Genomic DNA, 22,272 nt, shown 5'->3' with positions numbered 1-22,272 from the left:
TCTTTTCTCAAATTATTTTCATCAATGTGGAAGGACCAAAGACATATTTTTCTCTCTAAAATTGATGTTCGTTCCCTATAAAAAGCCTCCTGAATTATTTGTACGGTGATTGCAGAATTTGTTCGTTTTTTTATATTTGATTTGCAAGAGTAGGCAATTTTTTTTTATTGTAAATAAACATAAACATAAACATAAGATAAGTATATTTAATAATCGTGTGTATAGAATTTAAATTAAGTATGTCAAAGGAACAAAATAAAAGCAATCACAAACATTTGTATTTAGGTTTTGAGTTGGTGATAAATATAATTGAGGTTTGTGGTTTAAGATTTGGAGATAAGCATTAATCGGCAGCAGAAACTTCCAAAAGAGGAGAAGAAAAGTGTAACTGAAGAGATATGAAATCTCCTCTCTTCTTTTTAACTGAAGAGATATGAATGAAAATATCTGTCTAACGCGCATTCCCACCCAAACCAAACCCAATTCCCAATTCCCATCCGACTGACGATTCAAAAGAAAAAAGAATTTAGTTTAGTTTTCCTCTCTTTGCTCCTCCTCCATTTCTCTCCCAAGCAAAGTTTCGTTGAATTGAACATGGAAACAGCGAGATCGGCCTTTCCTGTTATGCGGCCGTTGCCGTGCGACCGGCTCACTGTCCATGCGGGTGCGGGTGCGGGTGCGGGTGCGGGTAGGTACGAGGGACCAGTGGAGGCAGCAGGTGGTGGTAAAGACCATATATCTAATCTCAAAATATCAAAAGACTCAACTGCTATCAGATCAATTACTCCAATTCCCACTAGTTCATCTTCAATTGATGCCTATGCTACCAGTACCAGGTAAGGGGTAAGGCTTGTTGCATAGCTCCAGGAGTATTTTTTTTTTTTTTTTATAAAAAAAAAGAGGAAATTTTTTAAACTAAACTAATCAATTAAATGTGATTTAATGTTCTTACCCCCATTTACAGTAACGAGGGGCTCCTTCTCTCCAGTAGTGGTACAAAAGACTCATTTGCTGTTAACCCCATCAGGCCACCACTTGTTAACAATCAAACTCAAAACTCTGATCTTCAGTTTGATGAGATACAGCCATCACATCAAGATCTTAGTCCTGCACTTAGAAGAGATTTTGACCACTTCACTGCCCGAGTTGCTTTAATAGATGTAGAATTATGGGTAGGCTCAACTCTAAATCTGACTACTGTTCAATCAACTCCTCCAATTTCCAATCACTCTTATCATTTATTATTTTATTTTGTGATTTTCAATAGGCTGCAGCTTGGTTGAGGGCTGAAACCAACTATGAAAACAAAATAGATCTACGGTTAGTTTTTTAATTTAATTTATTTATCTTATGAAGCATTCCAAATATTGAAATGTAATTTCTCGTATACCTGACTGCAGTGCTTTTTCGAAAGCATCATAAAAAGAAATGGGGGGCATGAAATGGCCTGCCCTTTATGTTTGCCTCTGTCCAAATTTTCTGGATACCCATTATTTATTTATTTTCTTTTCATTTTTTTCCTTTTCATTGTTTTTTCCTTTTTCAATTGAGGTCGCTGAGTAATTTAGATTGAGATTTGACATCACTTCTCTGGTCTAACCAAGAAACAAGTTTAGGGTTCTGTGACAGGCCTGGAAAAGTGGGTTCTAGTTGCATTAGTACCATGCATATTGTAATCCATGTTATGTGCTGATTTTGGCTTTTTATATTCTGTAGCTATGTAGAGCGCTTTAAATTGCAATATGCTCAACAGGTATCAGGAAGCATTTTATTATTTGAAATGATTTGAAAACAAATTGGTCTTTTTCTTTCCTTAAATAATTTGTTTTTCTTACGGAAAAAAATTAACATTGAAGTAAAATAAATGTGTGCAAGGAGCTTTTGCATAATCTCTACATGTTTTCAAATAAATAATCAAACACTGGTTTCTTCCAGCAATTCAAGGCAATGAAGAAGTGGTTTGGAAAGAAGCATTATGCACAGAAACACCTCTGTTTGGTCACGGTATCATCTCAGACTCACTATGTTGTTACATAAAATGTGTGATCTTTATTTATTTTTGGTTGGTAAGGGGGGTGATGGTGGTGGTCTATGTTTGATTAGGATTTAATGTGTTGAATATTAATAGTAAGGCACTATGTAAGGTTTACCATGTAGTCTTAAACAAAAATAAAAATGTTCAATCAAGTAGAACCTTGCAATATGGCATTCAATATGCAAAGAGGTAAAAGAACCTTGATTTCTGTCGACCTAATGCTGCTAATTTCATCATAATTTAACCGGTTTTCTTATTTTCAACATGTTGTCAATTTTTATTTTAAATGATAAATAGGTCAGAAATGATGAGAAAAATTGCAAGCGAACTGCCATACAAAGTGTGGTTGGTACACTTGACGTGCATGTGAGGCATCCGCTTCATGGAGAGCTTTATCCTGGGGTATTTAATTTTGACCTTCATGCTGCATGCACCAACATTGTTGCTTTACTCTTGTCATAGTTTGCTTAGTTTTTCTCAGGCCCCTCAACTGGAATGTTTAAGCATGAAGAAATCCTAATTCAGCAGTTTAACACTTTTAACTAGAGTCACATACTTACAGGATATTCTGTATGTACTTTGTGCAGGAAGGTGTAAATAAACCTGGCATATGTGATATCTACAGGACTGATCAACCACAGTTTGGGTATATCTCTGATGTGTGTGTATCAAAGCATGCACGCCGCCAAGGAATCGGAAGGAACATGATTTACTTAGCTATCAATATCTCATTTTCTCATGGTAAGATAAGGAATTAATTTACACTAATGGTTCTTGAGAATTTGGATATTGCCCTTTTTTATCCCTGTAGTTTCAAAGTTGCATATTGTTTCAACATCATCAAAACTCTACTATTCTGATCAGTTGTCCACTTAAGAAATTTTCTTTTTGTCCTTAATAGTATCACCTTTTGGTCCCTGAATTTCCAAATTTCCCTATTTAACTCCTAAAGTTTGCAATTTGTATCAAATTGACCATAAACATATTGTTAATAGAGCAGTTGGAGATCCATTTTCTAATACCTGCAGTATATTTACTTGATATTGTGCATTGTAGCACAGAATGAAACGGGCCGACATTGAACAATATGGTAATTTTAAAATTACGTGGCTTTACATGGTACAGCCACAGCGTCATTTATGAAACAGTAATATATTTTATTCTAAAAATTCTAATTTGTCTTCACTATAATTACAAGAAGGATGGCCTGGTTGGTAAGGTTTGAGGCCCATACCTCACTATTTGGGTCTTCAATCATGGACACAGCTTAGAGTGTGTATTAGATCTTAAACGGCCTGTCTAACCCATATCCCAGCCAGTCCAAAAGTGCTAAAGGTGTTGTCCTTGTCCTGAGTCAAGTTGACTGGGTACCAAGTGAGTTTGGGCATGTTAAAATTGGCTACCTATTCTACACATGTCAGAAACAGCTGCATCTGTGCTATGTAGATGGTGTGAACTGTGTACACTGAAAGTGGATGTGAAGTTTCATTATAAGTAGATGTACCATTGTGTGGCTACTAACAGCAGCATTACATCATTATACATCCAGTAAAATGTGTTATCCCATCCATGTCAGCATCCACGTTGTTTGGCATAATGGCTGGCTTCTGACAAATCTGCCATCCACTTCTTTAACATATTTAATTACAGTATAACCCATTTGGTACAATTTTGATAGCTAATTGAACCAATATTGTAACTTTGAAATTCTAGGGATCAATACCTTCTTTTTTTGTGAATTTGCAAAAGAATTTTTCATGAACTGGCCATGTGAATCAGCTTTTTCTACAAAACTGGTATGAAAGTTGGCAGACAATCCACTAAAATGCTGACCCTGCAAACATTCCATCTGAGTCGTTTAACATTATTAATTATGTGGTCGCTTATTAGTGTAGAGTTTAGACACTGTTGGCTCCATGTTTTTTTTTTAGTTATTGGCATGTGAAAAAAATATGTAGACAGCTATTTTAATGCATCAATGCAGTTCACAGCAACTAATTAGAGAAAGGGCTCCATGTTATGATCTAGGCATGCTGTTCCTCCCAGTGTTAATCAAGCTAGGGTCAAGAAAATGACTTGCATGCTATTCATACTAAAAACGCCACGGTTATAAGAATGAATTATAAACAGCACTTATTTGTTAGTTAGAAGTTAGTGGACAGGAACATGAATTTGCAAACCATTTATTTTATATTTATTAGTTAGTGAACTAGGAAGTTTGCATCCACTGAATGCGAACCATGTAGCGAGTCAGGGTACATCCTTTGAATATGAGCTACTTTAAATTAAGAGAAACCATTTTAGTTTTCTTTTGGTTTGCATTTATTGATTGTAAACTGCTTGGTCCACATACAACAGATGTGAACCCCTTGTGTCCCAGCAAATGGTGTAAGACATTCCCATCTCTTTTCTACTTCAATATTTTGTGTTGTTTGTTGTGCTAAATGGAGACCTCCATTACTCATAGGAGAAGCTCATGGAGTTCGTCTAGTGCACTGTGACACGTCACTTCAAAAAAGTGAAAAGAGAGATGTCTCTAGAGTCATCTACCTTATTAATGTGAACATTAGTATACTATTTCGGTAAAAGCCTTGGTTGTGACCAACAAGTATGAACCCTTTACAGACATTCTCTCTGTTATATCGATAATGGTTAGTGTGCGAAGGGTGTGAACTTGGTTTGCTGCCATGTTTGCCTTCAATGAATGCGAACTTCCTAGTTTTACTGCTTTATTCAAATTCAATGGATGCAAACTTCCTAGTCTGCAAATTTTGCAAATTTATGTTCCTGTTTTAACTTCTAAATTACAAATTACTAAAAAAAGGTCTGGTGCATCAGGTCACCAAAACTAAAGTCAACCAGAGATAAATTCCCCGTTGTCGTTGTATATTAGACACCACATCAGTTATATGTACGAGAGATCAATAGCCCCACCTATAATTGTGCTAAATTAGAGATGAAGAGTATCATTTCTAATATGCCACCACCTTATCTAATGTTAAGTGACTGTTCTTTTATTCATGGAATATTAACCCTGCCAGACATTCTTACTATTTTTGTGAAGGTTGATTTTTTTTTTTTTTTTTTTAAAAAAAACTTTTTTAAGTTTCTAAAAGAAGGTTGGATAGAGCAATTTTCAAGGATAGTCCATTGTTATCATCCCTAAAATAGAAAATCCTCACCATGATTTGATGTTCATAGATTCAGAAAATGCTGATGTTTTGACTGAATATAATTTGAACAATATAATTTTTGTTCTCTTGTTCTGGATTCAAGGGAAATATTGGTAGGGAGAGAAATGATAGGAAACAAAATGTTCACGAGCCATATGGACCTCTGAACTTTAGGTACCATAGGGAAATGGTTTATACTTAAGGGCAATATATTTAATTAACTCGATATTTTGAGACTTCTCACAAGTTTTGATGATAATTTTCTGGGTCTACTTTGTGCAACAGGAGCTAAGAACGTTTTTATTCATGTGGACAGAGAAAATTTTGCAGCACAGAATCTGTACCAACAGATGGGATTTAAGGTAAATTCAATAAAACCCTTCTTTACTTTGTAAGAATGTAGCAATAACATTTACTGTTCTTTTGCAGATTGTAGAGAGAGATTTTTCACCAAAGCCCTCAGATAACATATTGCTTGCGCTATGATCTCCCGAAGGAGTGTATAGAGAAACGTTAACTGGGATTTATTTTTTTTGAATGCATGTTTTTTTGAATGCATGTTTGTGTGTGTTTTTGACTGTGGAGGGTGGGGATTGTATAGGTTTTGGAAAGTCTCTTAGTGAAACATTTTCTTGTAAGAGCTTTACTCAGACCAAAAATATTAAAATAGCTGTTTTCCAGGTGGTCTTATTTATAATTGTTTTTGTGTTGCACAACTGGCAAACTGGTCCCAGGATGCTCAAAAATATGAGTGAGCACAACATAACAGGTGGCGATCCCACCTGTCATCTCCAGCACAACTCTGTATAACTCAGGTACTTCAGGTGGTCCTTATTTTTCTTAAATGAAAAATGTAACATGTGCTGTTCCTAGTTTGCTCAAATTTACTGGCATTACTATTAGTTGACCTTACTAATGCATGAAACTTGCACTTTTCACTAACCCCAGCATAATTAAAAATTGGAGAAATAGAAGGTGTTTCACTGTATTAGAAGCAAATGTTTAGGGAATGTGTTTCAGGAGGTTGAATCACCTCCTGTGGTTCTGACGAGGTTTCGTTTAATTGACTGAACTGGCAACATATGAATCCATCCATAGCATCTTGATGATCACCTTATACCTCTCTGACTGTACCTCTACAGCAGGATATGAATCTGCTGCTTTTCTATAAGAAAAGCAGCGTGCTGATTTTCCGAATCTAACTGTTCAAAATTTTATATTCACGTATCTCTATAAAGAAACATTTTTATGCACAAATCTCAACAAATTTGAACGGTTAGATTCGGAAAAGCAGCCTGCTGCTTTTCTCTCTACAGCAAGCCCCTTCCACTGGTACAGTTATCATTGTTCCAGGCCTGACTGTCTAAGCAAATAAATGGGGGACTGTTACCAGTGAGGGGGGGGGACTCAAGTTACTCTGTACATAAAGTTGTTTGTATCTTTTAAGCCCTTGCTGATTCGAACCGGACCACTGTAGTGTGCTCCCTGACAATGTGTTATATTTTGCTTAATACAAATTCGGGTGAGAAACTTCACCTGTGTAATTTCTACAAAGCCTGTTCCAAGCTAGGAAAAAAGAGGAGGGTTCGTGACAGGCTTGGCGAGCAAGCGGTAAAAAACAGCCTCTTTAAGGAAATGAAACTCTCACGAATTAGGCAGGAGTAGTACTAGGATGGGTGACCTCTTGGAAAATTCCTGTGTTGCTGATTCCGGTTGAGTTTCATTTCTAGTCTATCCCAAATTGTTTGGAAATAAAGGCTTTGAAGAAGAAGACGACAAATTTGGATGGGAAACGATTTGGCTCTTTGGGCAAAATTCCATCCCTGGCTTGCTAGCTGAGACGGCATCAAGTGTGCATACTTAATCCCCACGTATCTTAAAGTTGTCTGCGTGAATATTAATGTAGATCAGATGGCTCTGACCTAGCAATAGACCGGATTTGGTCTAAGATATAGTTCCTAGTGGGTGCATTGCAAATTACACTTGGAAAACCAGGCAAGCAAGAGATTTGATTTTGCTACCTTGAATTATACTTTTACCAATAAAATAATTGTTATGTAATTTGTGCTAAAATACTATATAAGACTTTCGGCAAAAAAAATAATTGAGGAATTCCGGGAGCAAGATGTTGTTGCCCCAAATTTTCTGTAAGAAACAAATTTCTTGAGAAGAAAGGCGACAAGTCATAAGATTTGTGCAACTCTGACAATGTCAGTGATGAGTACTTGATTCTGTGGGCCGTGATAATGCAACAATTTGAACTCTTTGCATGAGGTGCTGCTATGAAAATAGTTTGTGACAGCACCTCGCTACCATCTTAATTTGTGATTCTCTCACTCCTCTTTTATTAAGGCTTCTCTCATGGTCAATTGGTCATGGCCCACCTACATGTTGGGTTTAGTAATTTCATGACTTGCGATGCTTGCTAAAATACATGTCTAGCTTACATGCTAGAAAATTGCTAATGGTAAATTTCATGACATATCAAACAAATGATAAGAGAGAGTTGCATGTATCAGAAGAAAAATAATAATACATCTACTAGTAAGTAGTAATACATCATGTTTGCTCTCATACCACAATACCGCCAGCGCATCTACTAGTATAATAGTATTACATCTTAATTCCTTCAAAAGGAAAAATAAAGGTGTCATTATAAATGAAGCATTGAAGAGTAATAAATCCCATGGGACCATAGTTACTCTTCAAATGGTGTCCCCAATTGGAAAAAAAGGACCACTCACACTAAATAAATAAAAACCGCATACTATTGCTGTTGTTAAGAAGAATAACTTTGACACATGACATATATAATTAATTCATTGTCTATTTAAGTTTATATTTAATGAAGGCTTAAGTGCTTATCATGTTAAAGTCTTAATTTCCAACAAAATAGATATGTCATGTACAAATAACTATATTAATGCATAGTCACATTTAGATTTATTGTGTATGAATGGTGATGACTATAGTCTATACATACAGATCATAAAGGACAGTCATTAACACCACTGCAATGTTATCCCATTTAATTAATGCTAACTTAAACAAAATTATTGATATAACTAACAATAGTTTCCTTTAATTGCTCATTAGGTAGGTCCAATTTCATATTGACCAATATTTTATTTAAAAAGAAAAACATAATTCCAATTATCCGATTTTCTGAAAAAAAAAAATATATTGACCCCGTGCAACCAGCTGCGAAGGGGATGGCTGCATATTCCCTCAAGTCACGGGCAGATGGTTACATAAATGCTTAAATTGGCAAATGTAATATAAAAGGTTATCTATATGTCTCCAATATAAAGTAGACATGTTGTGCAAGAGAGGAATTCGCATCCTCTGAGATATCTCAAAGGACGAGACGAGAGGCACAGTATGTCAAAATCCAAGATCCAGTTAGAGTGTTAGACTAGTCATGCATGCCCAATGGATGCGTCAAGTATAATATTTATAAAAAAATGTAATCTCGAATAGCAAGTGCCAAGTGACATGATCTCTCCTCTCCTTAGTATTATTATATTTAACACTATCCCGGACATCATGCCGTGAAATTAGGATTTCTTGGAATGGAGAATTGGAGCTAGATGTCGTTAAATTCTCTAATATAATTAAAATAATCAGAAACAAGCCCACTTTCCCTGCAATTTGTATCATTGTTCAGACTTGAGTGAGGTGTATTGTATAAATGCAAAATTCCTGCACAGCACAGGAGAATGTTGCTACACAGCTTTTGCACCACAAGTAAACTCTACAACTTACCATGTTCTTCTCACCGAAAGTGACGCTGCTTTGTAAAAATTAAACCTGGCTAAATCCTGCTAGTTTGACTAATATTATTTTAATTTGTTTCTAAGTTAAGCAAAGATCAAACATTTACCCTACCTACCCACTACCAGTCCTTTCCCTAATACCGAGATAAGATAATATAGAAGAAAAGCAGTGAATGCTCAGAATGGGAATGGCAGCAGGCAGCTGCTTAAAAAATAGATAAAATCAGATAGGGCTTTGCAAGAGAACCATTTCTCCACATGACATTCCAAATGCCTGTGGCTGTAATAAGCATATATACCTAATCATGGGAATGACCATCATAATCAGATAATTCCATGAATAACATGAAGTAGCACTTCAGATGAATAGCTCTCAAGGACACAACATATAAAAGCAATTGAGAAAACAGAGCATCAGAGCAGTTTCACATAATAACAAGAATTAGATGGATTGCTTCTTGGGGAAAAATTAAAAGCAATAACTAAGGAGCAGATGCAGAAAACTGAACATGGTAAAGAACAAAACCACAAGTCATTGAAGCTATAAGTGTTCAGTGAAAAACAAAATGTGATAACTAGAAAACAAAAAAGAGATCAAAGTTTCATCTAAGTTTATGACCTGAATCACATACTCTATACATACATTCCTTTTCCCTGAATCTAATGTTTCCCTCTCAATTCCCTTAAATCTGTCTCTCTCAACCATTTATTCACACCACAAACCAAAATATTCATAATCCAATGTTCAAATTTATATGAAAAAAAGAAGAAGAAGAGCCTCCATCCATTTCCTTCTCTGCCTCCTGTTCTTTTTCATCACCATGATGAATCAAAACAATTTCATGAAGCTTCCTTTCAAGCAACTCACCAAAAAAGCACTTCAAGGCCTTTGAATTACCTTCCGTTTCTCCTCAAGTAGCAGTCAATTGACAACACAGTTAAAACCATAACTGGGTTGGATGTGGATCGAACAAGTGTAAAGAGAACAACCAACAAATGAAAGCAGACTCTTTGTTTTTGAAATAGAGGGAAGGAGAAGGATGGAGAGGATCAATCTTTGAAAAAAAAAATAACAAAAAAGAATCAATATAAAGTTGGAGGTGGTGGAGATGCATATGAAATTCCATACACGGGCGGTATCGGGCCTTCATATACTGATGCCGGAGGGGGTGGTGAAGTGTATGAATAGTGAGGCAGTGTTGGTGGTTCTATGCATGGTGGTGGAGGCGGTGGTGGTTCAATGCATGGAGGCGGTGGCGGTGGTGAAGGTGATGGTGGGGGTGGAGAGGGTGGAGGCGGTGACGGAGGTGGTGGTGATGGTGGCGGTGGTGATGGAGATGGTGGAGGTGGTGACGGAGGTGGTGGTGATGGTGGTGGTGGTGATGGTGGTGGTGGTGGTGATGGAGATGGTGGAGGTGGTGAAGGAGGTGGTGGAGATGGTGGTGGTGGGGATGGAGGTGGTGGTGAAGGTGGGGGAGGTGACGGAGGCGGTGGAGATGGAGAAGGTGGTGGTGGTGAAGGTGGGGGTGGTGAGGGTGGCGGTGGAGGGGAAGAATACACTATTGGAGGTAAATAAACCGGCGAAGGAGGTGGTGGGGGTGGCAGAGCCGGCACGAAGGGCTTACACCTAAACGCACCACAGTCTACCGGCCGTGAGAGATACATAGCACATTGCTTTGTTGACCTCTGCTCTGTCTGGTTCAACAAGCAGTTCCTTCTGTCGCTAAAAGCCTCAAGCCTCCGGCATACAGGCGGCTCCTCAGTAAAGAAGTTGTATGAGAAGGTAAAATTCTTCAGTCGGGGTAACCGACAGATTGCCTCAGGAATTCTACCAGAAAGGTAATTATGTGCCACATCAAGCTGCTCGAGTTTCACCATGCCACCAATCTGCTCCGGCAATGGCCCCACTAGTTTGTTGAAACTCACATCCAAGACTGTTAATTCCTTTAACAACCCTATCTCCGCAGGGATGCAAGATCTAAGACCATTATTTATAAGTAGAATCTCATTCAAGGTTTTCGACATGTTACCAATACTCGCCGGGAGGCATCCTGAGAAATGGTTGTTCGCCAAGACTATAACCGAAACAGGCGAATTCCCTAAATTATTAGGTATATCAAACACAAACCTGTTATTATTGATGAAAATCGCATCAAGATCCTTGTCGAACAGGGACCTCGGTACTGATCCCTCAAATTCATTGTACCTCAAGTCGAGATACTTCAATTTCGGCAACTGGAGGACCACATCAGGGAATGCACCAGCAAATCGATTGTTACTGAGGTCGAGTTCATGAAGAAGCTTCAATCGATTGAACTTGTGAGGTACTGTACCACAAAATCGGTTTGAGTTGATGTGAAACAAGGCGAGATCAGTTAACAAACCGAGTTCTTCTGGCAAGTAACCAGCGATGTCAGCATGGTTCAGATCGACTCCAGCGACAGTGTATATAGACGGATCGGAGGGGAGATTTGCACAAATGACGCCACTATAGTTGCACACGAATGGACCATTCCAGTTGGCGGTGAAGTTGTAAGGGTCGGACAAGATGGCGTGCTTCCACGCTTGGAGCGCAATGTAGGCGTCTAGGAGGTGAGAGTTGGGGAAGGAGAAGGACGGAGGTACGGACACTTGCTCGCCTCGGTCGCCGTGCTCGTCGAGGTAGTACAAGAGCTGGCGGCGGCGGATCTGACCCGCCTGGAAGTCCGTGAGGCCATGCGACGAGAAAGCGGCGGCGGAGGAGGAAAGGAATAAGAATAAGAAGAGGAATAGTAGGAGTAGTAGCGAGGGTTTATTCTCCTTCTTCATCTCATTCTCTCCGTCTTTCTTCTTTTGCTCTCTGTTTTTTTTCTTTATTTTCTTGGAGACAGAGAGAGAGAGAGAGAGAGTGAATGCAAGAAAGGGGATATGGGAGAGGGAGAGGGAGAGGGAGAGAGAGAGAGAGAGCGCGGTGGTTTTGTTAAGAGGGTTTATGGGAGACTGTGTAGAGAGATAAGGAGAGAGAATTAGAGGGTACAATGTTGTTTATACAAGAGAGAGACTGAGAGAGGAAGAGGTTAATTACGTGTGGCTTTTAAGTCGCAAGTTCCATGCTAGACAGAGTTTTTCCTGCTCCTGGACCACCAATTATTAATACACATACCAGGTGTTTACTGATGTGGTGAACCAGGAGTTTGTAATTTGCGTATGTGACGGACTAAAGAAAGTAAGAAACTGGAACTCAAAGAATTATTCTTGGAGGGTTCAGTGCTGACAATTTTTTTAATACCAGTTTTGTCCTCAATAAATACCTTCTTATCTTTAATTGATAGTGTTAATAAAGGAAAATTAATCTAGTAATAACGAATTAAGAGAAATAGAGTAACTTAATTGGGCCTGCTTGTTACCAAATTATATGCAAAAAAAACAAAAACTGAATTTAAATGCTTGTCCAAATTGTCCCAGTATTTGAAATTAAATTATAAAAAATATTTGTTATATTGATATTTGATTTTTATAATTTCATTTTTCATCAGGGGACGCATTGTCCAGTTTGAAATTAGGTGTTTTCTAACTTTATTTTTCACTTAAGAATTATCTAGAATTGTTTATTTAGGTATGCATAATTATTCAGTTTTTGTATAGAATTATTTATTTAATGCTTATATATTAGTCTCTGAAGAAAAGGTAAAAATGAATGTGATCTTACATTATTATCATAATTACCTGGGTGAAGTCACAATAAATCACATATATTTTTCACAAGTTAAACAAAGGCAGCCAATAAAAATACACTATTTTTTCTGCATATAATTTTTGTTTTATTAAATTGATATTGACATAGTGGAGTAAATATAATAAGTAGGTAATTATTATTGTGGTAAATTTCGATAGAAGAAGTTAATAAAGTGTTTTGAGCCCTGAAAGAAATAAATATGAAACTGTTTGCCATATGTCCTTTCTTTTCTTGTCGGTGCTCAGCCTTAATTACCGTTATTAATATCTCCGTTCTGTTTCATGCAATCCAGATTTTCTGCGCTTAAGAGAAACAGCATTATTATGTCGCGAGTCAATCAAAGGAATCTTTTCCCACCCGTTATATGTATTGCTAATAGAAGCTGGTCTGGTAGAAATTTGGCAGCTAGCTTTTAATTTGGGTACCGTATATACGCGCTTCCTTTTCAAAAATCAAAATAAAGCGGAGTCTGTCTAGTAAAATATTAAAAAGTTAAAAAAAAAAAAAAAAAAAACGAAAAGTATTCTCTGCAGTCTGGAATCACCGAATCAGAATGTTTTGCATCGCTGACCTTCAACTTTTCTATATTTTTATGCAAATTTATTTGGTTCGGTTTGGGTATAAACTCGCGCACAGCAATGACAATACCATCGAGATTTGTATCCATAGACCGTAGTACAAAATTAACATGCATACATTCTATTATAAAAAATGGCAAGTGTTGTAATGATTAAACCTATACACATCAATTGGCAATGGCAGATGAAAAACTTTTTTGTAAACTAAAAATAAACAAACTCATTTAAACAAAAACAAGTATTCAACATCTTGAATTTCCAAATATAAGTTCACGATGGAGGGTTCCACTCAATGTAAAATAAAACAAAACCGGAGTAGTACATCCAGTATGTATGTATGTATGTATATTATCAAAAGGTCATATTATATATTAATAAGTAGCATATTGATTTGTCTTGCATTTATTATCCTTTGTTTGATCAATTCTGCTGAGATCAAGAGTTTTGTAAGGCCAATGACAAAAACAAAAATATATTAATTTTTAAAAAAAAATCAAATATTGTTCACCGTGTATTTTTGATATAAATTTTTTGACCGTATTTAAATTGACAAATATTATTGAAAAGTAGAGCCTATGCATGCATGGCAATCAACGTTCTTATTTTGTCATTTTCTTTTACCTTGTTATTTGGTTTTATACATATAAATTTAGTATGGCAAAATCCTGCATGCGGTTGAAGAAGTTTTGCTTGTCTCGAAACAGGGGTAGTTTGGTCTTTTGTGCAGTAAGCCTCCGTGCATGGAGATTGGAGATTGGAGAATGACTGATTAAACCATGAATAAATTGTTGTGATAGAGATGTTTAAATACCTGTCATTTGCTGTTTTCGGAAAAAGACAGACATTAATATATATATTATTGCCTTACTACGTACATTGTTAGATATTGACAACTTAATTCGCACATTCATCCATTATTTTTATCTTCTTCTTTTTTGTTCACTTATGTTTTTCTAAGTGTAATCATAAAAAAAAAAATTATTTCCACATTTAACAACATACAATGCAGTCCCACCAAATATAGCTCCAAAAATATATGTAAAAAAGTCATACCATAGTCAATTGACAAAAAAATCTCTACAAATTAATGAACAATGAGAAATTGCAGCACCACAAACGTTTTTTGTACAGTCTTTATTTTCCAAAATATGATATATATGATACGACAAACAATGCTCCATAAAACTAATATGTTTATTTTTAACATGTATTATTGTAATGTATATTTCTTTCTTACTGAAGACACATTAGGTAATCTAAAAAGTACGTACAACCTATCGACAAAATTCTCACAGTAAGATAATTTTTTTCACTCATAATTAAATAATACAAAACAATCCTACAAGAATAACATATTACTCAAAAGTTGTCACAAATTAAATATTATTTCTCTCTTATTAATCTTTGAATTGTACAATTTTTCATTATTTTAAAAAAAAAGTAATTCATATTGCATCATATTCGTATCAAAATTATGAAATATATTCAATCAGATATACCTAATAGGACAAAAGAAAAAACTTGCTCAATACGAATTTAAAATATAAAAGAATGAGGGGGCATTGAGCAAACTGCGCTCAACTGTTTAAGGGAAGCTATGCATGTGAGCGGGCCCCACGTGTCACGTCTAAGACAACTGGACCGTAGGCTGTGCCAGGCACCACACCGCGTAACCCGTGAAGTTTGATCGTGACACGTCATCATTTGTGATGCTTTCTTGACCATTGATTATCAATCCAACGGTTGACCTTTCTATTCTGTTCATTCCCCATTTGCAAACCAATTGGAACTTGGAAGAGTGTTGCGTAAGCTTAATATAAGTTTAATTTGGATTGTTTTGATTTTGGATTTAGGCGGTTGTTACCACTTACCAGTCAATTAGGAACTGCACTTTTTCTTACAAGTTATAAATGTCACAAAATCTAGTTTCCTTTGTAGATTTTTTGCTGCACGTACTGTACTACCATCCGTGTAAATGTTGTAATATTTTGATATATTTGGCTTAAAATGATTAGTGCGTTCCAGCGTAACAAAACACTGAATGCCATGATATCATATGTGATATGACATTCCATTTGGATTTGAATGGCAAAATGAAAGAAGGAAAAATGGCATGATAGAAGTGTTGAATGAAAATCAATGAATGAGGTTGGGTTGGGTTTGGTGCGGTGTTGTTGCTGTCGCATGCACAGTTGGAGGCAACTAGAAATCAGACCTCAAAAGGTTAAGATACGCAACTAATTAAATTTGTCAAGACTCAAGAGAGAGAGAGATGCTCCTTTATCCTATTCCTATTACACGGACACGCTTTCAGTTTCACCTCTCTTTTAGTTTTATTTTTATGGATTGCAGCGAACTGTGAAGTGTGAACCCAATCCACCTCAAAATCATATTCATATGAGCTGAGAATTAATTTGGCAGCATTATTATCCTACAAATCGCTGCACACTCCTAGATTTCAACACGAATCTCAACGCAATCATGCATAGTCTCTATTAGTATGGGCCTATGGGGATACAAATTCCTAATTGAGAAAAGAAGGAAAATAAAAAGCATGACATTCCAAGAATACAGCGCATAGCCAGCTGTTTTGTACGCCACATCAGCCGTCTGTTTTGTACCCATCAATCCGCGGAGATTAGATAAGAAGCACACATGTACATCAATCCTTACTCTTTAGATGAAGTATATATATTTAAAAAATTAATAATGCCAACAAACAGGGGCGGATCCAGGATTTCGGTTAGGGGTAGGCACAAAATGCACACATTTTCAAATTTGAAATTTATACATGAAAAAAATAGTTATCTATACGAAACTGACATAAAAAATAGACACAATTATTTATATTTAGTTTTAAAAACATAACGTAATTATTTATGTTGAAATTTATTTAAAATCCATATTTTAAAATAAGTTTTATATATTTTCTTGTAAACACACAAGATATTACAGACATGGTTTGTAGAAGTTTGTTTTAAACTACAAAAAATAGAAAAAAAAATTGATAAAAAAAATAATTTGTCAAAAATAATGTTAAGACAAATTATTACACTCAACAAATTGGTCTATTCTATGAGGTAGTGCCTTGTGATTGTTCTCATGTATTGATTGATTGTCTCGAATTTTTCAAAAAAAATATGTTTTGTTTTAGAAAAATAAGAAATGATTTATATAATTTTAATTTAATAATACAAAGGACAAGACTCAAATATTTACTAATATAAATAATGTAGAATTAAAATTAAACTACAATATTTTATATAAATGAATAAAGACTAATTCTAATGCAATGTGCCTCTAGATTGTTGAGCCCTAAGGACTTGCGCCCCAGATCAAAATTGAAACACAACACTTAAAATAAACATTAAATTAGATATGGCCCAATATAAAAATCAAAAGGTGGCCCATTAAATTAAATTATAAATATTGGTCCCACATGTCATATTCTTCTCTTTCATTTTGTCTTCTTTCTTTTAATGAACAAACAACGTATTCTTCTTCATTTTCTCCCAAATTCTTCATTTTTCCCCTGATTTTTCCCCCATTCACGGTGCAAATCTCAGCTGGGCCGTGTTTCTTTTTCCTTCTAGACCAGGGGTAGGCACTAACATTTTTCAGGGGTAGGCACTAACATATAATGCTAGTATATCTCCAAAAAAATTCATAATCCAGGGGTAGGCACTTGCCTACCCCTGGACCTCTTTGGATCCGCCCCTGCCAACAAATAATCAAATATACAATACAACAAGAAAGTGAGAGAGTTAATTTCTCGTGAGATGAGGTGATAGCACAACTGGTTAGAAGAAAAAAAATTTAGAATTGTGATTACTTCACAAAAAGAGAGTTTATCTTTCACGAAAAACTTTATTAAGACGCATTATCTGATTCAAGTTAGTAGAGACTCAAATTATAAATTTGATAAATTTCTGAATTAGAAACAAATGTCTTGGTTCAATGTTGAAGATATCTTTAATACTTGTTACTAATATTGATCAAATTATAGTATATTTAGTGAGCTAGACTCACTTAACTTATATATATATATATATAAAGGACGCAATATTGGATGAGGAAAAAAGAGAGAAACAAATACGAGAAAATAAAAATAGATGAGAAATTTCAAAGGATTATACACTGCTTCATTTAAATATTTCAAATCTGATCCAGTGTCATTCCTACCCAATAATAACAATAATAATCATCATCATCATCATCATCATACTAACTACCATATAAAGCACTGGGCCCACATAATTTTTGTAGGTTGTTCTGATTGAACCTTATATTTGGGTTGGGGCATTGGGCCATGGTTGCTAAATGTCTCTCGTCATTTTCACACCAGATAATATTAGTTTTTTTTATAGAAAAAAACAATATATATATATATATATATATATATATATATATAAAAGGAGGAAAAGCATTGTTTCCGCGTCCCCCTAACCACACGGCACACCACTAAAAAGTGTATATATAATAGACTTAGATAGGCACGGTCTTATAGACCATTTATCAACTTTTTCGGACAGAATATTTCTTTGTAGAAATGTAATGCATCTTTGGTGTTTATATTCTACTATTTGTTATATAGTTATATATTACAAATAATAATCAGTGTTCGTAGATTTAACATTTTTATTATTGTTTATGAACAATCATATATGATTGCATGCATAGTTTTTCATTAAAAAGATAATTTTTTTTTTATCTATGTATTTAGTCATTTTATTTCCGGCCATTTTTATTAATATCCCTAAAAAAAAATCAAAATTTTAAAAATGCCCCTGTCTCTCATTTTTTTTTAAAAATGCCCTGACCGCCAGAATTACGGGCGCCCCAAAACACAAGCGGAGCGCCCGTGGCTGGGGCGCCCCATGGCCTTTTTTTTTTTTTTTAGTATTTTGATTTGAATAATTTTGTGAAAAAAAAGTTTTCTTATTTAGAGTGTATGCCAAAAAATAAAATATTTGATATATTTACGAAGTGATGTCGTAAATTTTTATAACTTTGATTTTTTAATTTTTATTTTTTTGGTGAACTTTGATTTTATTTGTCAGTTGGATATCACAAGTCTAAATATAACACTAATAAGGACTTGGCCTTTATTATGGTTTTTATAATATATGTATAATATACACATATACATATATGTGTATATTATACATATATTATAAAAATCATAATAAAGGCCAAGTCCTTATTAGTATTATATTTAGACTTGTGATATCCAACTGACAAATAAAATCAAAGTTCACCAAAAAAATAAAAATAAAAAAATCAAAGTTATAAAAATTTACGACATCACTTCGTAAATATATCAAATATTTTATTTTTTGGCATACACTCTAAATAAGAAAACTTTTTTTTTCACAAAATTATTCAAATCAAAATACTAAAAAAAAAAAAAAAAAAGGCCATGGGGCGCCCCGCTAGTTACCATGGAGCGCCCCAGCCACGGGCGCTCCGCTTGTGTTTTGGGCCGCCCGTAATTCTGGCGGTCAGGGCATTTTAAAAAAAAAATAGGAGACAGGGGCATTTTTTAAATTTTGATTTTTTTTAGAGATATTAATAAAAATGGCCGTTTTATTTCTCTTGCTTAATTTCATAGTATGCAAATTATAATTTTACATTTTAGTTGAAACTTGAAAGAACATTAAAAGTAATTTTGAAAAATTTATGATTATATGTAGAAATTAATCATTGTCATTCTTTTTCAAGAAAGAAAATAACATAAAAATACTTCTCCATCAAATAACACAAGGAATTAATTTCTTTAAGAAAGAAAGAACAGATATAACTAGGGGTGGCAACGAACCGAACCGAACCGAACTTACCCTAGGTTTGAGTTTGGTTTGAATTAATTTCGAACCGAACCTGGTTTGATTCGTTTCGAATCGAACCCATTTCGAACTACACATTTTTCGAATCGAACCCGAATCGAATCACGAACTAAATTATTTTTTAGCAGTCCTAGTTATACCGGTAGTTTATACATTAATTTTTTCTCGCGGGACAATTCACATGGCTTCCTTTTACCGGTATGAACTATGAAATGAGTGTTTTTAAGTTGAAAAATTGTTCATGAAAAAAATACATCAGAGACGGCTTTCCTGGTATGAACTATGAGAGACGACCGAAGAGAGAGGAGAGACAGTCATCTAGGCCGGAGAGAGGAGTGACAGCCGGAGAGACAGCCAGTCGCCGAGAGCATCGGCTAGATTTTAGAGCTAGAGGGAGAGTGAGTTAGGGAGAGGTGGAGAGAACTAGGTTTGAGATTTGAGAGCGAGGGAATGTCGGCTAAGTTAAATTATGACTCTCTATCTTGGATTTTAATTTCATCAGGTAAATGGACGGCCGACGTTATTATGAGATTCGAACCATAAAAATGATCGAACCCATTTCGATCGAACCAGGCTAGGTTTGGGTTTGGTTTGAATTAATTCCGAACCGAACCTGGTTTGGTTCGTTTCAATTCGAACCCATTTCGAATCGAATTAAACTCGAATCAAACCCGAATCAAACCCGAATCGAATCACGAACCTCGAATTTTTTTGCCAGTCCTAGATATAACCACCCCCGGTCCATATAAAAAAAACATGTCCAGGGAATAAAAGAACTGAGGAAGAGGGCCCAGCAGCAAGGCATGGTCCAGCTGGGTTCCACAATGTATAGTTGTATACAGAGCAGTTGACCATTGCACATGGGGGAAGCGGTTACAAAACGGCTCGAGGCGTAGAAGAAGCGGTTGCTTCAGTGACACGTGTCGGTGGCATGCGCTTAATTGTTGCCCCTGAATCCGATCATGTGCGCCCCGCTCCAGTACCCTTCAGACCGCCACGTGTGCGTCAAGTTTTTATTTTTAATCTTGTTAATTTGAAAACCTTTTTTTTACTGATGGTGTGAAAAAGAAAAAGAAAAAGTGGTTCCAACGGTAACTCAGGAGATTGCCATAAAAATGTTTAGCAAAACAATAACATGGGATAATGAAAAATTGCAATTTACTAATTGGTCCTCTGAAAAATGGTTTTGTCAGTGATGCAGAGCGGCTTCAGAGAATCAGAATCAATGTTAGAGCTGTCACTTAATGAAATATTAATTAATTAAGACACAGCAATAAATAAATGAAAAGGAATATTAACAACTAATAAATTAGTTGCATGAATCAGATATCCTTAAATGCATGCTAAGTTGCTAGCAGTAGCAGGCCAAGCTTTAATGCTAACTAATTATTCAATGCCAATATGCCATCGCCCATTAGGCAAAAACAGAGGGGGGATTTGTGAAAAGCTGATAACGATGATATATATATTTCACAAATGATAATATTTTAAAGAGCTAATTAACAAGTGATAATATTTGAGGTGATGTAATACATGTGTAATATTAATGTCATAATTAAATTATTTTTGAAATGATAATGGGCGTCGGTGACGCTATTTGACACTTACTTGAGTGAGCAAATTAGATTTAGGTGAGTGTAGACTGTAGTAGTGTTTCTGTTAGGATATGGTTAGCCTTTGACTGGTCAAAGATGATTAGTTATCCTAACAGAGTTAATTTGTTACAAAATTAATTAGATTAGATAGATCTGTACGTACTAAGGCTTTTTATTTATGTAATCATCTGATCGATCTGATGTACGTACGTCTGTCTACGTCTGTCTACGTCTGGACTGGAATAAACAAATTACAATTTCATTTCTTAATTTCTCTATTAACTTTTTTGCAAACAAATTAATATCTGAAAACTGCAACACAAAACAGTAGAAACAAGGGTGGCACAGAAAATCACATCCCCGTTAGGTAAGAGCGGTTAATAGACGACGCATCACGGGGATGCTCATTACTCTGGTGCTGGTGCTGGTGCTGGTGCTGGTGCTGGTGCTGGTGCTTACTTCTCTCCGTGATTTATTTTACAATCTACTCAGTCTCAACATATACTGGCACTGGTCAAACTTGTTAGACTTCAAATCCTCTACAATTATGATAAATACAATCAATGTAGAATTCGATCTGTCACAACTCACAACTCACAAGATGAGATGATGAGATGATGAGATGAATGAGATGAGAAGGATGTTAGATTAGATGTTAAAGCAAAACAATAATATTACGTACGTACATGGCTTTCAACGACATCACATCAAGAGTAGTAGGTACTATCGATCTATTCTATACAGATAGCGATAGGTACACAGCTAATTAAGCATCAAATTATGGAGGCAAGCAAATAAGTAATAGCATGTGATATTCATATTATAACGGAGACCTCCAAATAAGTCGGTTGTCTAATTAATAAACCCACTTTTCAAATCAAATCTTTCTAACAAGACATGATGGATTTCATATTTTGATGCATGTCATGTGTTCATTTGACTTTGTCCCAAATTGTTGCCCCAAGAGGCCAAGACTAGCAGTGCTACCAACAACACTAAATTACTGCCTAAGCATCTAAGTGGGATCAAAATCAAACAATATGTATTTAATATTTAATATAAGGACTTCAGCTACGTTACTTATATTATTATTTTTAAAGTCTAAACAGTCGATATGAATCATTCAACATGATTTCCATATTAAAATGTAATTGGTGATCAAATATAATTTTACATTTATTGTATCACAAACTTAATTTTACGTTTCCTAAAATATCATGAAAAAAATGAAGGAATTGAACCTCTCAAACACCATCTAAGCGTAATAATGAAAACAAATTTTTTGACCTTCTTGTTTGATTTAAAAAAAAAACAGAGCCTATCATTCCTTCTGTAGATATGATTGAGCAAATGTTTTAGGGGCCGTGTTTGGTTCATTTGATGCAACTTTAGTGAGCACCATTGTGTAGCGAATAAAATAGGCCACTTGTTAGTTGTTATAAACTTATAATGCAGGTAAAGACCCTGTTTGTTTACAAACGGTCAGAAAAATATTTCCTCCAAAAAAAAAAAATTACTGATTTCCCTGCTAATTTCTCCCTAAACAAACAAACCCTT

The 22,272-nt window shown here is 35.4% G+C and overlaps 2 protein-coding genes across 2 annotated transcripts; one reads left to right on the top strand and one right to left on the bottom strand.

Moving 5' to 3' along the window:
- Positions 1-594: 594 nt before the first annotated feature.
- Positions 595-5,898, top strand: LOC144559979 (Acyl-CoA N-acyltransferases (NAT) superfamily protein). Its single transcript, XM_078309144.1, has 9 exons — positions 595-836; positions 965-1,172; positions 1,268-1,320; positions 1,717-1,753; positions 1,936-2,004; positions 2,333-2,437; positions 2,623-2,776; positions 5,494-5,570; positions 5,638-5,898. The coding sequence occupies exons 1-9, from the start codon at positions 595-597 to the stop codon at positions 5,692-5,694; spliced, it is 1,002 nt and encodes a 333-aa protein (XP_078165270.1). The 3' UTR covers positions 5,695-5,898.
- Positions 5,899-9,534: 3,636 nt separating this feature from the next.
- On the bottom strand, positions 9,535-11,990 carry LOC144559122 (leucine-rich repeat extensin-like protein 4). The gene has a single exon (XM_078308075.1). The coding sequence runs from the start codon at positions 11,790-11,792 to the stop codon at positions 10,068-10,070; it is 1,725 nt and encodes a 574-aa protein (XP_078164201.1). The 5' UTR covers positions 11,793-11,990; the 3' UTR covers positions 9,535-10,067.
- Between the last annotated feature and the right edge of the window lie 10,282 nt (positions 11,991-22,272).

The sequence above is a fragment of the Carex rostrata genome, chromosome 9 (genome assembly GCF_964058835.1).
Source record: "Carex rostrata chromosome 9, lpCarRost1.2, whole genome shotgun sequence".
NCBI classification, from domain to species: Eukaryota; Viridiplantae; Streptophyta; class Magnoliopsida; order Poales; family Cyperaceae; genus Carex; species Carex rostrata.
This window is presented reverse-complemented; position numbering and strand designations above follow the sequence as displayed.